General features: G+C 40.2%; 1 protein-coding gene across 1 annotated transcript; it reads left to right on the top strand.

Moving 5' to 3' along the window:
- Positions 1-3,045: 3,045 nt before the first annotated feature.
- On the top strand, positions 3,046-5,824 carry DCAF12L2 (DDB1 and CUL4 associated factor 12 like 2). The gene has a single exon (XM_010356589.2). It carries the CDS (start codon positions 3,404-3,406, stop codon positions 4,793-4,795), a length of 1,392 nt encoding a protein of 463 aa, XP_010354891.2. The 5' UTR covers positions 3,046-3,403; the 3' UTR covers positions 4,796-5,824.
- Positions 5,825-18,435: the final 12,611 nt, after the last annotated feature.

Below are 18,435 nucleotides of genomic sequence, written 5' to 3'. Positions count from 1 at the left end.
TACATCTTTCAATATATCTTGCCTTTGGTCTGGAAGTTGTTTGTACAGCTTTAAAGAGCTTAGAGAAATTTGAAAGCCTAGCATAAAAGAAATCTGTTTCAGGTATAATATTCAAGATGAATGTAACCTAGTTCATTTATCAATACATGATAGTAATCTGACCACTCCCTATAGACATATTATTATATTAAAATATTACATATTTATATTGACAAAAAGTGGAGATTTATGTGGATGTTTTTACCAAACACAAAAAAACTTGTGAGTACATATTACTGCATCTCATAAGTATTAATTAAAAGAAATGTCTAAAAAATAGGTCCCAGAGATGATATATTTGCCTTTAAATATCATACGGACAGTGCTGTACATAATTTGCATTCAGGATTTATTTATTTATCAATTCCGGTTATCTTTAAGAAGCGCAGAAGACAATGCAGATAAAATTCCAACAATAGAGGTAGTTTACATGGTTTTTAAGAGAAGAAAACAAAAAAAAAATATTTGTTGAATAATATAGTCTTAAGTCATGAAAGTATTAGAGTCACACAGGGATTCACATCTTGACTTTATCACTTACTAGCTGTGTGACAATGGGGGAGTCACTACCTTTTCTGAGCCTCAATTTCCCTCATTTTAAAACAGGGCAATAAAAATAGAACCTACCTTATAAAGCTATTGTCATGCCAAATGTACATAAAGCATTTAGCATTTAAAGCATTTAGCACATCCCTCCAGCCCATGAATAGGTTTTCAATAAATAATAGCTGTTATAAGCATTATTTACTTTTACAAACGTGGTATTAATGCACAACGTAATACTACTCAGCCATAAAAGAAAGAAAGAAATGTCATTTGCAGCAACATGGATGAAACTGTAAATCATTATCTTAAGTGAAATAAGCTAGGCACAAAAAGACAAATATTCCATGTTTTCACATATATATGGGAGCTAAAATTTGTGATCATATGCAGGTAGAGAGTGGAAAGTTAACGGAAACTGGGAAGGGTAGTGGGGAGAGGGGAGGATGAAGAGAAAGAGTTAAAGGCTACAGGCATACAATAAGACTGAAGGAATAAACTCAATGTTGGATAGCAGGAAAGGGTGACTATACTTAACAGAAATGTATTGTACTCTGGTGATGGACACCCTAAATACTCTGACCTGATCACTAGGCATATATACATGTAACAAAATTCCTCATGTATTCCATATATTTGCACAAATTAAGAAAAAGTTTATATGGAGAAAAAACCATATATACATACATATATATATATAATAAATAAACCATATATACACACACATATACATATTTCAGCCAATTTGTTATACATATGTTATATATGACCAACTAGTCTGATAATAGCCTAAGATTTTTAGCCTATTTTAATTACCCCAACAGTAAAAATATATGCCATGAAGTCTTATATAATATCAAGTTTTCTAAGTTAGGATCATTTAGAAAAGAAAAGAAAGCCTTAAGATAGGTTAGGTTAAAGAAATTTGTAATCAGTTTTTCTCTAGTAATGTCACTTCCAATTATGAAATCGTCAACATTTTTTTTTTTTCATTGTCAGGTTACTCCCAATCCGTCACCCTCACCCTCCTCTTGATACAGCACTAAACGTGGGTAGGAATATTGAGGCGGAGAAGGGGAGTATGGGCACTAAGATGCAACAGTTGGACTGGAGTGATGTGAACGACCCATGGTGCACTCGGAGTTTCTGGGCTTGAGATAAGGTTGTATAAAGAGCAGGGAGAATGGGGAGGAAACAGCAACAAAGTAGTTTTCATGATCTCTGATCAAGGAAAGTTAACTCACCACCTGACTTCTGCAAACCCGCTTAACAAGCATTTTTTTCTTTTTCTTTCTTTCTTTTTTTTTTTTTTGTGGAGGACAATTGGGGCCTGTGCAGACTTGGAATCAGCCACCAGCATTTCAGTGCAATGTATTACTGTGGAATTGGGGGCTTGCTTTAGGATTGACTGTCCTAAAGCTTCAGAGCAGGTGTGGATCATGTAACTTCTCAGACTGCCAAACTCATGCTTTGAATATCCACACTCTCACCATTTTGCCATTTAGTCACTTTGCAAAGTTCTTTATCATCTGTGCCTGTGGAAATCCTGTGCATTCCTCTGAGTACTGTATCAATGCCCAAGGGGGCCCCCCACACCAAGACAGGGCTCTGCCAAGATTCCTATGACTAAAGGGTTGGGCTGACCTTTCCCTCCCAGGAGAGAGAGGGAGGTACCCCTCTCCTGGACCCCTTCCCCTTCACTCCACCCGCCCTGGGCTAAGTTCGAAAGAACTAAATGCCTTAGAGAAAAACGCTTCTCCTCACCCCTCACCCCATGTCTCCACCCCTATCATAACTGCGGCCCTGGATGCTCCTGAGGCTGCTTTCTGACTAAAGGTCCCTGATACCGCCTGGGTGGAAAGCAGGACCTAGGGACTTGCATTTGAAACGCATCCCTCAGGGATTCAGGCGCTCAAAGACTTCAGTTTGAGAAGGAGGAAAACAAATTATTTGGTTGAAACTGTTTAAGACATCAACCCAAGAGCTGAAACTGGAGAAGCTGCAGGTCTGACATGAGGGTAAAAGGTCTCGCTGACGCTGCTGAACCGCCCCCCACCCCATCCCTTGCCAAATTCAATGTCTAACCTAAGCGAAGGGTGTCCCAAGATGACACCAAGCGCACACTGGTTTCTCCAAGCAGACCGTGGCTCGGCCTCCTTCTAGCCCCATGCTTGATTATATCTTAGGTTTCAGATTTTATTGAAGTAGGGATTTTAAGAAGGGTAGTTAGCCGTTGTCCAGAGGGTAAACAACGCGTGGTGTCTGATACTGGGGACCTAGGGTGCCGGCCCTCCGCGATTCTGCCCCTGCAGCTCCGCTACCCCCTTCTCTCCTCCGCCCCCTTCCAGCCTCCACCCCGCGCGGCCTCCGCTACCCAGCAGGCACCCCACGCCCGCCCAGCAGCTCCTCCCACTGCCTCCGCCCTTCACACTCGGGCCCCAGCGTCGTCCTCCCCCCACACTGACTTCGCTCTCGCAGCCATCCAGACACTCTTCCCGCTCTCGCCCAGGTCTGCACCGCCACTGCCGCCCTTGCCGCCCCGCTTTGCCCGGGCTCGACTACGTCAGGCCGCGCATCTCTGGCCAAGTCCGCCGCTGCCGCCGCCGCCGCCGCGAAGCCTCAGACTGAAGTCTGGGAGCCCGCGATCGCACCAGCTTCTTGGTCTTAGAGATCCTGAGCTCTCGGCTGACGCGGAAGCGCAGCCATCCCCACCACCGCCGCCACGGCCAACACGGGTGCCACGCGCCGCCACCGCCGCCGGGCCGCCGCCGCAGCCGCGGCCGCCGCCGCCGCCGCCGCCGCGGATCGCCCGCCGCCTACCATGGCCCAGCAGCAAACAGGTAGCAGGAAACGGAAAGCGCCCGCGGTCGAGGCGGGCGCCGGGAGCTCGTCCTCGCAGGGCTTAGCGGCGGCGGACGGAGAGGGGCCTCTGCTACCCAAGAAGCAGAAGCGGCCGGCGACGCGTCGCAGGCTGGTGCACTATCTGAAGGGCCGGGAGGTAGGAGCGAGGGGCCCCGCCGGGCTCCAGGGCTTCGAGGGCGAGCTTCGGGGCTACGCCGTCCAGAGGCTGCCCGAGCTGCTGACGGAGCGCCAGCTGGACCTGGGCACCCTCAACAAGGTGTTCGCGTCACAGTGGCTGAACGCCAGGCAGGTGGTGTGCGGCACCAAGTGTAACACGCTCTTTGTGGTGGACGTGCAGTCAGGCCACATCACGCGCATCCCCCTCATGCGGGACAAGGAGGCCGGGCTGGCCCAGGCCCAACAGGGCTGCGGCATCCATGCCATCGAGCTGAATCCCTCCAAGACGCTTCTGGCCACCGGCGGCGAAAATCCCAACAGCCTGGCCATCTACCAGCTGCCCACCCTGGACCCCCTGTGCCTGGGCGACCGCCATGGCCACAAGGACTGGATCTTTGCCATCGCCTGGCTGAGTGACACCGTAGCCGTGAGCGGCTCCCGCGACGGCACTGTGGCGCTGTGGCGGATGGACCCAGACATGTTCAATGGCAGCATTGCCTGGCACAGCGAGGTGGGTCTCCCCGTATATGCCCACATCCGTCCGAAGGATGTGGAGGCCATACCCAGGGCCAGCACCAACCCCAGCAACCGCAAGGTGCGGGCCCTGGCCTTCAGCGGCAAGAACCAGGAGCTGGGAGCGGTGTCCTTAGACGGCTACTTCCACCTGTGGAAAGCCCGGAGCACACTATCCAGGCTCCTGTCCATCAGGCTGCCCTACTGCCGAGAGAATGTGTGCCTGACCTACTGCGATGAGTTGTCCCTCTACGCTGTGGGCTCCCAGTCCCACGTCTCCTTCCTGGATCCGCGCCAGCGCCAGCAGAACATCCGGCCCCTGTGCTCTCGAGAAGGTGGCACAGGCGTGCGGTCTCTGAGCTTCTACCAGCACATCATCACTGTGGGCACCGGCCATGGCTCCCTGCTCTTCTATGACATCCGAGCCCAGAAGTTCCTGGAGGAGAGGGCCTCTGCCAGTCTGGACTCTACGCCGGGGCCCGCAGGGAGGAAGCTCAAGCTTGCCTGTGGCAGAGGCTGGCTCAACCAGGATGACGTCTGGGTGAACTACTTTGGTGGCATGGAAGAGTTCCCCAATGCGCTCTACACCCACTGCTACAACTGGCCCGAGATGAAGCTCTTTGTGGCTGGGGGGCCTCTCCCTTCAGGCCTCCATGGGAACTACGCAGGCCTCTGGAGTTAAGGATGGACGCCTTGTTCTCAAAGTGCACAGGTTTACCTTTCAGTTCCGCCTAACTTTCCTTCTTCAGGCTTCATTTGTGCTTTTAACTTTGTGTGGCTTTTGTCTTCCAGGTGGAACCAGTCCAACTTACGTGTGCTTCGTGTATGAGGCAGAGAAAGAGAAAGCGGGAGCAAGCCAGTGGGAGTGAGAGCACAAGTGGTCTTTTCGACACTCAAAACTTTGGCTTTAAATCTCTCATTCACGTTTCCCAACAGCAGTATATTTTTGCCTTCTCATTCAAAGAGTTTTGGCTAAACCTTAATTGTATTCTGTCTTTCAGTGATTCACATACCCTCCTTCTTTAGGTTGATGCAGTCTTCACTACTATTCAGTACATTAGTTTTATCAATATTGCAATAGTGTTCAGATATTTTACACATGTTAGATGTGTGGTGTTTTGGGGAAATGTGTGCTACAAAGCATCTTTGGGGTTGTTTTGAGGAACTACCCATCATTTATAGCCTTACTCTAATTAGAAAATGCAGTTCAGGTTCTAGATTGCCACCATTCTACAGTGTCGTACACACTATTCTGCGGTGTGATTCATTTGGATGTTGGAAACTGAATGTCTATTGTTTGTATATTGTTGATGTGTAAAATGCTTTAAAAATATGTTCTCTTAGTTAGAAATCTTACAATGTTGTTCATACTATTAATCAACAATTTTGGTTATTCAGTAAAACTTTACTATCCTCAGGCCTTCCATGTTCTTATTTAAAGCTGCTGCATTATGGCCTGCTTTTCTATGCTACAGATTTTCAGAACTAATCAATTCTGGTCTATGTATGTGGTAGGGCAATCAAGGAGGTATTTTTTGGGGTATAACATCTCTTTAAATTCAGGTAGTTATTTACAGTGAAAAGCCAGTTGTGGCAGTTGTGTTCAGAGTAGGTGTTGCTGATTTTTTATTACTGTATACATGGATAATTCTGTATTCAGTATGTGTTGTGTTGCAGAAAAATAAATAAAATGTGTTCATCATCTTAGCAATTAAGTGGCAGACTTAAGTTCTTAATACTTAAACATATGCTTTCTTTTTTCATTTTTCTTTCTGAGAACGTATTTATCAAAGTCAAAACTTTCTGAGACAGAAGCTGAATCTGAAGCATTAGCTATGCAGACATTACTTTGTACATCTCTTTTTGAAAATGAAACTTAATCTTACAAGTTAAAAGATTAAACAACATCTTGAATACGTTATGAAAATATACTTGGTGTAAGTTAGGATGGCTAGGTGTTTTTTTAAAGTTGACTGAACAAATCATTTTTCATTTATACAAATATACAGGTACTTATAACTACTTACATATACAATATATTTGTATATCTGTTTGTATATGTTATTTCCCATGTGAGGAGAAAGCATAGATGTATATATCATTTTATATCTGCAGCTATTTCTTATATATTGAACCACATATATTAAGACTTACCACTTAGTCTTTGTGTTTTGTTTTATGTTAATTTAAAATAATTTTAATACAAGCACATGATCAAAAAACCATACAGTATAAAAAGTATACAGTTAAAAGTAAATCTCAAATCCCAGAGTCTCTAGTTTCCAGCCCATAGATTAGCATCAGTATAATTTTTGTCTATACACATTTAGATTTAGTCTATATATATATATACAAGAACACATGTATGTGTGTATGGAATTTTTATACAAATAATAACATACTGTATGTATCTGTGCTTTTTTTAATTACAAAATCTTAGAGATTTTCTCTTATACTTATCTACTTAATTTTATTGCATGCTGCTTTATTGTGTGATTGGAATACACTTGACTTATTCATTACACCTTTGATGATCATTTATGTTGGTTCCGGTTTTCTGTTACTGTAAACTATTCTGCAGTGATTACTTAAATGTATACATCTTTGTGTACAAGCATAAATATATCTGCAGGATAATTCCTAGAAATGGAATTACTGGTTCAATGAGTAAGTTCATTTTATATTAATAGCCATTGCTAAATCACCTTCCAAAGAGTTCTCACCACCTTAACCTCCTACAAGTAATGGATGAACACCTGCTTTACCACACCCCTGCCAACAGTGTGTCACCAAACTCTGTGCTCTTTGCCAATCTTACATCTACTTGATCTTGATCCTTTCTTTCTAAGCCACTGTGGCTGAGTTAATTCGATTTGTTGTCAGAGTACCAAGTAGGTTCTGAAACAAAGAACAAGAAAATGAGGGCAAGCAATAAAATTGCTGCCACACTGAAGGAAGACAGTACCCACCATTCAGGCTCATGTACCTGGAGATGGATTACACACAGCTACCTTCCTTAGATACTTAGCTGGACCTAGTAGGTTTCCCTGGTCTGTTGCACCCTGGTTTAAGTTATATCCAATGTATAAGATGTCACTGAAGAAAATCCAAGAAAGGAGACCACAAAAGTCTGAACTTAGTGGGGTAGGTGTGGAGAGGGAGAAAGTTATTCAAAACAATGAGGGGAAATAAAAGGAACAAACAGTATTTCAAGTGAAGGATGAGGAAAACCAAAAAAAAAATTAGGTGAACTCTCAGGCTCTGACTTGAATATGAATGGTGACACCAAATAAAAATAAAGAAAATAGGCATAGATAGTATGGGGAGAAGATGATCAGTTTAACCTGGGACTTACTGAATTTGAGGTACCTCTGTGACATCAGGAGAACATACCCCGTGAAGAATTGGCTGCGTATCCCAGGATGCAATTTATCACTTCTGGGAAGGTGAGTGCTATGAAACACTGGGAATCTTGTCCCTTCAGGGAAAAGTAGAACAGAAAAGCATATGAAGGATCTTTAAAACAATGAAAAGAGAGAAAGTCTGCTTCAGTGACTCATGCCTGTAATCCTAGCATTTTGGGATGCTAAGGTAGGCAGATTGCTTGAGCCCAGGAGTTCCAGAACAGGATGGGGAAAATGGTGAAACCCCATCTCTACAGAAAATACAAAACTTGGCCAGGTGTAGTGGTATGGGCCTGCAGTTTCAGCTCCTTGGGAGGCTGAAGTGGGAGGATGACTTGAGCCCAGGAGGTTAAAGTTGCAGTGAGTAGAGATCATGCCACTGCACCCCAGCCTGGGTGACAGAGTGAGACCCTGTCTCAATAAATAAATAAATAAATAAATAAATAAATAAAAGGATAATTTTTAAAAAGCTGGGATGGGGAAGAAAATGGTAGAGAATGATAGGGGCTTATTCTACACAAATGTTGTGACCTTACTATGAGACGACAATATATCTTTTCATACTAAAATTATAACGATTTTGAGTCTCCACCTAAAAGCCATAAAGGGCAGCTTTTCGCCCAGATAATCTTCCTAAATATTTACCTAGGACTCCTTAATACTGTCCACATTAGTCCACTAATTAGGCTTTTGAATTGCTCAACTGCTAGTTTCTTCTTGGAGAATGAAAAGTCAGACCTAGCTTACAAAGCAGGGCTTCAGAGTTAGTCATTTCTGGACCATTTATTCTCCTACTCTGAGACGTATCCAGTATTCCCAACACCCAACTGGCACCAGCATCCTTGACAGTCTCACAGCAGTGGAATATCACCTCATCAGCAGCTTCTGCTAGCCCCTGTTTAAGTTCTCACTTCAATACCACAAGTGTAGGCCTCTGCCAATTTTCCCAGTTTTGCAAAAAGCAAAGAAGGTGTCCAGAGGAGGATACTGCTTTCCACAGTATTACAATAAAAAAGCACAAATGCAAATTATTAGAAGCGAGAGAGAAGAAATAATTATAAGCACAGATTTCTTTATTAGACAAATAAATGTAAAATCTGAGTGAAAAAAATCATCAGAAAATACAAATAACTAAACTTCCCAATAAGAAATAAGGAACCAGATCAGACCATTAACTCTAGATATGTGAATATTAGTTTTTTAACGTCTATCTTTTTTATCCAAGAATATCATGCACATAAACAGATAATAGACACACAAAGTTGATTATTTTATAAGTAAATTATTTCACATTGTCAAGGAATATCTAAGTTTGAGGCGCTTCCAAGCATAAAGAGAAAATAATTTACTCTTCCTTACATCAGGCCAGCAAAATATTAACAAATTTGAGTAAAATTGCCAAAAATAAAAGGGACTGATTTGACTTAGATATATAGATCAATGCAACTTATTCTTTAAAACCACTGAAGGCAATCCATTAGTTCACCAAATCCGTTAGTTCACCAAATTCGTCCATCAAATTCATTAGTTCACAAAATACTACGGCAAAGTAAAGCTAGTTCCTTGAATTCAAGGAGTCTTCCCTATTGAAAAATCAATTATTTCAATGTATTATAATAAATCAAATTAGAAGACACACATGCTCATATCACTAAGTTATAATAAATGATTTAATAAAACTCTTCCGTTGTTTTGGTAAAATTCTTAGTAAACTATGTGGAAAAATATTCTTCATATGGTAAGTGTGTATATGAGTGCGTTTGTGTGTGTGTGTTTTGTGTTTCAAACTTCAACCGGAATCCTCAACATCAGAGAAACTCCTGTGAGGGTAAGAAACAAAACAAGGTCTCCTAAAATCACAACCAGCATTTAATGTTGTTATAAATTTCCAGATCCAGCAATTAGAAAAGGTAGAAAATATTGGATATAAATACTAGAAAACAGAAAATGGTTATATTTATTTGAAGATGATATATGATGGCAAAAATGATAAATTCTAGAAGAGGCAACTGAAAAAGGTTAGGAAAAATAAAATAGTGGTAAAATGTTCAGTTTTGAGATTAATATATTAAAAAATCAATACTTTTCTATTTTCACTTCTTTACTCATTCAGCAAATGTTTATTGAATGCTTACCATATATCACACATTCTTCTAGCTGCTAGATAGAAATGCTGCATAGAACAACACAAGCAAGCCATGTCCTCATAAGGCTTATAGTCCATTGAGGAGAGAGACAATAAACAGATAAACCAACAAGTGTATAGGTTGTAGGACGGTTATCAATGTTAATAAATAAATCAGTTGAAAGAGAATGGGGGTAGAAAATCAGGTGGGGATGAAATTTTAAATAAAGTGGTTAGTGAAAGTCTGTTTAATAAGTTGACATTTGAGCCGAGATCTGAAGGAAGTGACATAGTAAGTCATGCACCTACATCAGAAAAGAGTGTTCCAGGTGATCAGAAAGAAGTACAGAGGCTTGAGGTGGAACCATGCCTAGCATGTTTCAGGAGCAGAAAGGAGACAAGTATGGCTGGAGTAAAATGAATAAAGAAAGGAGTAGGGTCAGAGAGATAATGGGTGACCACATCATATAGAACTCTGTAGACAATTATAAGAACCTTGGATTTTAATCTGAATGTGTTGAAAGTCCAACGAGGGTTTTTGAGGAGCGATTTGTTGTTAAAATGAAATCTGGTCGCTCTGTAAAGGAGAAAAGACAGAGAAGGAGGGGGATTCGTTAGTAGGTTACTGCAATAATCCAGCTCAACGTTGACAGTGGCTATATTCAACACTAATCGGTTTAAAATGTCAGTGGATCTTGTAGTTCAAAATGGCATACATCTCCTTCTTAAGATCTTATGGAAACGACAGTACATAATAATTAAATTGAATAACTCCATTTCAGTGCTATAAATAAAAAAGGTGCCATAATCAGATCAGAAATTATGACAACATTCTAGAAAACCAGAAAGTAGATAGGATCTCTTTAACAGATAAAGATGAGTAGATCTCATTCCTTTTTATGTTTTCATAGTATTCCGTACTGTACATGTACCACATTTTATTTATTCGGTCTACCATTGATGGACAATCAAACTGATTCCACATCTTTGCTATTGTGAATAGTGCTGCAATGAACATATGCATTCATGTGTCTTTATAATAGAACAACTTATATTCCTTTGGTTAAATACCCAGTAGTGGAATTGCTAGATCTAAATAATGAGGACACATGGACAAAAAGAGGGGACCAACAGACACTGAGGTCTACTTGAAGGTGGAGGGTGGGAGAAGAAAGAGATTCAGAAAAAAAAAAAAAGGTTGGGTACCATGCTTAGTACTGGGGTGATGAAGTAATCTGTACACCAAACCAAACCCCCGAGGAACTTATCTGCCTGTATAAAAAAAACTACATATGTACTCCTGAACCTAAAATAAAAAGTAAAATGTTAAAAAAAAATAAAACTGAGTAGAGTTATCACAAGCCTAAGAAACGACTCTGAGAATGCTGCCTTTTAGATGGGAGCCTAAGTTCTCTTCATGCAGAACTTCTCCCAATGGCTCCAAGCTATGATTTAGCAAAAATTGATAGCAGAAGTGGTTTTTGAAGTGGAAAGCACCACTAGAGGACTGTCCATGAATGGGCTTGGTTAGTTGGACACTTACCCAAACAATGGAATACTATACAGTTGTTAAAATAGTGGTGCTAGGTCTTTATGTACTGACAAGAAGTGTCCTCGATATTACTGTCACATGAAAGAAGCACATTGCAAACCAAATACATATTATAATTCCATTTTTGTTTAAGATACTAGAAGGAGGAGAGGAAGAAGCATACAGTATATGTACGAATATATGCAAAAGTATTATCAGTATGTTTCTCTAAGGGATAAAGTAACAGTGAACTTTCTTAATATTCAATCTATTTATATAATGTTTAAACAGTCTAAATAACATGCATTTATTTAGTAAACAAAAGAGAAAGTAAAACAGGGAAGACACATTTTAAAAGGCTGATTGGGATGGGAAAGAGACGAGGGAGAAGAAAGGTGTGATTTTTTGTGCTGAACGTAGCATGGAGTTGAAATAGACTAAAACTGAGAAAGTGTTATCTTTATACAATATGGAAGTTCACGGAGGTCTTTTGCCAGAGTAATTGCAGTTGTGATCAGCTGCATTGTTTCTCCCCAAGAGGGGATAAATAATTCAGTGTTTCTCAAGATTGACCATGGAACCCTTTTTCCCATGAGCATCTGACAGGGCTGTGATTTTCTTTCTTCTCAGCTCCTCAAACAGGTTGATTTTAGAGAAACAGTGTGAGAGTTACATAAGCACTGCATCACAGCGTCTGTAGTATAATGAAATACATTTTCCTGAATCAAATGTGGAGCAAAGAGAAGACATGAACCTACACCTACAAATTTCAATAATCCATGTTGTTCTTCAAGCTTTCCTGATACGTATGTCTAGCAATTCACAGCCAGAAGCTAATTTGAAAAACCTGTAATACGAGAGATTTCCATGTTTTTTGATATTCATCTTATCTGAAATATTTCTGTTTAGTATATTAACATAATTTTGAGTTTTGACACCAAAATGTCCACTAAACTTATGTACTCCAAAATTCACAGCTATAATTCTAGAGGTGGAGAGGGAGATAGTATTAGTTGTAAAATAGGCCAAGGTGTATTCTTAGTCAGTCACTGCTATCACACATAAATCCATTCCCATCTCTGAGGTCCTGAGCTGACAATAAAGCCAGTCCAACATTGTATTAATATAACCTCTGAAAAAATGGGACTCTTAGTTTTATAATATATAGGGGATGAAGAGAAAAATAATAACTCAGAACTCAGCAAATGTATATTGGGTGTGTAGGAAGAGAGAGTGAAAACATACTTTATAAATTCTTCTATTCTCAATATTAAAAATTGAGCACTGTTAGTACATGGAAGCAAATTTGCTGTGCATACTTCCCTAGTGTTATACAGAGGAGTTATTTAATCTAGACATTATCATTTACAAAGGGTTAAAATCAATGTATGAGTCTTCAATTAAATGTCACAAATATTCAAACAGTTGGAATATAAGACTAAATAGATGTAATACCTAAAATTGCTCATTTGTCTTGCTTTTCACTAGTTTTATACAGTAACTAATCATAATGTTGGCACACACCATAATGGCTGGTTGATGTAGCTGGAAGTAGATGAGTCAATTCATTGAGAAAGAATCATTCAAACCAGCGATTTAGACTCATGTGGACAGCACCACCAATTAAGTAACAGAATAAACTCCCTCCTTCAACCCATCTAGCTGTTTTGACTTTGCAACCTGAAAATATAATATTGTTCTGGAAAGCAAAATATATATTTCCTATAGAATCAGATAAAAGTCTGAGATCATTGATGAAATAATCTCCTTTGTAAAAGGCAATTCCATAAGCATTGGAGCAGAGACATGATGATAGGATCAGAAACTTCTGCTTAGAAGGGACATTAGATAAAGATATATATTTGACTTTCAAAATCTCAATTAAATAATGATAAATGTGTCATTCATACGTGTGTGTGTGTGTGTGTGTGTGTAGTAGTAGTAGTAGTAGTAGTAGTAGTAGTAGTAGTAGTATCCGGTGTTTTATCTTCACCTACAAAGGAATTTTATTTTATGCCTCTTTACTGGGGTCTCTATCTTTATATGAGTGTTTACATATATAAACACATTCATCTAGACAGAGATAAATGGTTTTCAATGTAAGGAATTAAAGGTAATGTCTTATTAAAATCTTGAATCTTCTTGGTTTTACTTTATAACTCTCTGTGGGTGACTTAATCTCAAAATGAAAAACACAAGTCAAACTAATGGCAAAGTACTACAGTCACCTAGAGCATCTGTTATTGTTGTATTTTTTTGCAATTTGCTGAACTGAGTATTGAGTAATGAATAAGTACATTTAAACATTTAAAATTTACAAACTAAAAGCCATGTAAAAGCCAAGCCTTCATTTTATCTCAAGCTTTTGGGTTGCTTCTCAGATGAAAGCAATTAGTCTGACATTGTAAATGTCAACCATCATGGTACGAGGTCTATACTGTGCATTACGTAGTGCTTATGGTAAATCAGATGGGATAAGTAACTACTCTTCAGAATTTGGACTGCCAATTAAACTTCTTTTAGAGAAAAAAAAATGGTACATCAATCTGACAATTTATCTTTTCTTGTTAGTTTGTGTCTATAGACTATATGGCCAAGAGCAGGATTAATAAATGATGAAATTGTATAGATCTATAAAAACCTTTAAAAATCATCTAGTTGAGCACTTATTTTTAAGGATGAAGATATTTTATAGCGGTAATTGTAAGTGTGGTTCCTGACATTTAAAATATTTAAAATAATAAAATATGCATGCAATTTAACAAAAACTCATGTTTCTACCATCTAGAATTAATGATCACTTAGTCTTTTTCATATGAAGAAAGAAACTAAAATCATGTATAAAGTTAAAACCCCCTTTGGGCATCATAAGTTTCCTTCTCACCTGTCTTGAGGCAAGAAGTGACCATTAAAACTTCAGCGAGTATCTGTCTATTTCATGTTTTATACTGTCATATATTTATAGTTTCTTAACAAAAACTTTTACAGTGTTTACCATGTGCCTGGCACAGTTATTAACATTTTCCAAACATTTACTTATTTAATCCTCATAGTAGCCTACATTTTACAAATGACTATTTTACAAAAGGAGTAATTAAACAACTTGCCCAAGGACACAGAGCTAATATGATGCAGAGCTGCATCTGGAGTTCAGTTGTACATATGTATGTCTCCATCTATAACATATAGAATGATTTTTATAAATGTCGTATACTTAAAAAATTATACAAAAGGTATGCTGAACGTATTCAGTAATTTTATTCATTTTTTCATGCATTTGAGATCTATTCTTGATGATGTGTATGCATTTGTGCAGTTCATTTTAATCACTAGATCATCTATTGTATGAATATATCACAATGTAAGTATTTGCTATGGTTTAAATGTGTGCCTTCCAAAATTCAGGTATTAACAGATGGAGGCTTTAAGGTTATTAAAGGCTTTAATAACCTTTAAGAGGTTATTGGGCCATAAGAGTTCCTCCCTTGCAAATGGGATTGAGGTCCTTATAAGAGAGGCTTCATGCAACTCACTTTCTCTTTTGTCTCTTGTCATGTAAATACTCAGTGTTCCTCTCCTCCCAGAAGATCCGACAACAAGGCACCATCTCGGAAGAAATGTACAGTCCTCACCAGACAGCCAAACCTGCCAACACCTTGATCTTGGACTTCCTAGCCCCAAAACTGTGATAAAATAATTTTTTTTCTTTATAAATATCCCAGTCTGTGGTATTTCATTATGGTAGCAGAAATGGACCAAGACAGTATTCTACCAATTGAACAATTAGGTTCTTAGAAAAAATTTTGTGTAACAAACAATGTTACAACACACACACTTGTAAAAATATATTTTGTGATGCACATGTGGTAACTACTCTATATTTTTTAAAATGCAGAAGTTACCTTGTTCTTTTATAGACTGCACATTTTTCAATTTGCTTCATGTTGCCAAAAATGAATTCAAACCTTGCTGTGGTGGTAGAATTCTGATAATCCCTCCTTCCTTGGACATATATCTTCTAGCAATACCCACTATAACTTACATGATGCTGTTAAAAATTTTTTTGCAGATTTAATTAAAATCTCAAATCAGGCAATTTTAGAATTGGAAAATTATATGTGGCGGGCCTGACCTGATCACATAAACTCTTAAAAAGCACTAATCTCCTCCAGAAGATTTCTTTTTTAATTGAAGCATGAGAGGTATTTGATACAAAAGAGATTCTCTCTCAATGCCTTTGAAGATGGAGGGATGACACAGGTAAGACTTGAGGGCAGCCTAGAGGAGCTGACAGTGACCCTCATTTTTCAACCTCAAGGAACATAATTCTGCCTAGAACATGAACAAACTTGGAAGCATATTATTTCCCAGGGTCTCCAAATAAGAACACAAAAGGCTAAATTACTGATTTCACACTTAGAAGACTAAGACTGATCCTTGTAAGACTCTCAGTCTGGTCTCTAACCAACTCAATGAGTGAACTTCTAACTTATTGAGGTAATAAATGAGTATTATTTTTAAAATCTCACCAGTGGTGTGTAACATTTCCTTTTGCCTCATGTCCTCATAAACAATAATATTATTTCATATTTTATTTTTTGTCAACCTTATGGATAAGATATGCTGTTATTGTTTTAAGTTGAACTTCTATGTTTACTAGAAACCAGATCATTTTATAGATAATACAAATAACACCAAAAAGTGAATGTGTTTACCCATGTCACTAAGGTAATAAAGAAGCAAAATAAGGATGAAAAGTTAGAGTTAATGAAATAAGTTATGTCGTTCATCTTAAAACCTACTGGAACAATATTTATGTCATAATCATTCAATTAATATAAAGGGAACACGTGTTATATAGTATGGATATTTGTCTTTACCGAAACCTCACGCTGAAATTATAATCTCCAATGTTAGAGGTGGGACCTGGAGAGAGGTGATTGGATTAGGGGGGCGGATTTCTCATGAATGGATTATCACCATCCTCTGATTACTGTCCTATTGATAGTGAGTTAATTTTCACCAGATCTGGTTGTTTAAAAGTGTGTGGGAGGAGCAGCCAAGATGACTGAATAGAAGTAGCTCCAGTCTGCGGGCTCCCACTGAGAATAACAAAAACAGTCAGTGAATTCTGTATCTTCCATTGAGGTACCCAGGTTCTCTCATCAGGACTGACTAGGCAATTGGCACCACCCACAAGAGAACAAGGAAAAACAGGGTGGAGCAAGGGCCCGCCCAGGAGCCGCACGGGGCAAAGGGAGCTCCCTCCCACAGCCAAGGGAGGAGGTGGGGGATTCTGCTACCACGTCCTGAAAACTACACTTTGCCCACAGATCTCTGCAACCAGTGGATCAGGAGGTCGCCTCCCAAGCCCATGCCACCAGGGCCTTGGGTCCCAAGCACAGAGCTGTGCAGACTCACCGCAGCTACTTTGGTGGGCAGCAGCTGGGGCAGGCACTGAGACACAGGACTTTTTGCATACTTCAGCACCTAGAACTCTGGTGAGGCGGGAAATCCGTACACTTCCATGGGAAGGGGGCTGAAGCCAGGGAGCCACGCGATTTCGCTCAGCAGGCCCCACTCTCACGGAACCCCACAAGCTAAAACCCACTGGCTTGGAATCCCTACCGGCCAGTGCAGCACGCTGGAGACTGCCTAAGAAGACCAAGTTCTGGTGTGGGGGAGGTGGGGGGGGGGGGGGGGAGAGGGGCAGCTGCCATCACAGCCATTCCAGTCAGCAGCTTTCCCCTGCTTCTGGTGCCAGTGAGGCTGAGTGGTTTGGAACAGGATCAATTCCCCACAGCGCAGAATAGCAGCTGTGACAGTTTGTGGCCAGAATGCTTCTTTAAGCGGGACCCTGACCCATTCCTTCTCACTGGGGAGGCTCCCTGTGGGATTTTTGGCATCCCCAGCCTGGAGTTTATGGACAGATCTCTGATTTCCGTGAGGGAAACCCCTAGGAGGAGGGGCAGCCAGAGTATCATGGATGAGCAGTCTTAGTCTTTTCTGCCTGCCAGCTCTGGAGAGTTAGGGCAGACAAGACAAGGAGGATTCTCCCCAGTGCAGCACACCCACTCCTACGAGTGACAATCAGGCTGCTTATCTAAGTGAGTCCCTGATCCCGTTCCTCCTGACTGGTTGAGACCCTCCAACAGGGTTCATGAGACACCTCATACAGGAGTGTTCCAGCCAGCATCAGATTGGTGCCCCTCAGTGAAAGAGCTCTCAGAGTAAAGAGCAAGCTTCAAACTTTGCTGTTCTGCAGCCTCCACTGGTGATACCTCCAGGGGCGGAAGGGACTCAGGCAAATAGGATCTGGAGTTGACCCTCAGCAAACTGCAGCAGCCCTACAGAAGAGGGGCCTAGCTGAAAAAAAAAAAAAAAAAAAAAAAAAGCAACAACAACGTCACTGAAAAAGACACCAAGAAACCCCATCCAAAGGTCAGCATCCTCAAAGATCAAAGGTAGATACATCCATAAAGATGAGAAAGAATCAACACAAAAACACTGAAAACTCAAAAAGCCAGAGTACCTCTTCTCCTTCAAATTATGGCAACATGTCTCCAACAAGGTCACAGAACTGATATAAGGCTGAGATGGATGAATCAACAGAAGTAGGCTTCAGAAGATGGGTAATAAACTTTGCTGAGCTAAAGCAGAATGTTCTAACCCATTGCAAAGGAGCTAAGAACCATCATAAAACATTACAGGAGCTGCTAACCAGAATAAAGTTTAAGAAGGAAAATAAATGACCTGGTCTAGCTGAAAAACACAACATGAGAACTTCACAATGCAAACCTAAGTATCACTAGCTGAATCGACCAAGCAGAAAAAAAGAATATCAGAGTTTGAAGACTATATTGCTGAAATAAGGCATACAAAATTAGAGAAAAAATGAATGAAAAGAAAGAAACAAAATCTTCAATAATTATGAGATTATGTAAAAAGGCTGAACCTACAACTGATTGAGGTACCTGAAAGAAACAGGGAGAATGGAATCAAGTTGGAAAACACATTTCAGGATATAATCCAGGAGAACTCCCCCAAACTAACAAGACAAACCAATATTCAAATTCAAGAAATCCAGAGAACCCCATTAAGATACTACATGAGATGATCAACTCCAAGACACATAATTATTAGATTAACTCCAAGACACATAATTGTTAGATTATCCAAGGTAGAAATGTAGGCAAAAATTTTAAAGGCAGCCAGAGAGAAAGGCCAGGTCACCTACAAAGGGAAACCTATCAGACTCACAG

This window comes from Rhinopithecus roxellana, chromosome 7 (genome assembly GCF_007565055.1).
Source record: "Rhinopithecus roxellana isolate Shanxi Qingling chromosome 7, ASM756505v1, whole genome shotgun sequence".
Lineage (NCBI taxonomy): Eukaryota > Metazoa > Chordata > Mammalia > Primates > Cercopithecidae > Rhinopithecus > Rhinopithecus roxellana.
Note: the sequence above shows the minus strand (reverse complement) of the source record. Positions and strands in the feature narration are given on the sequence as shown.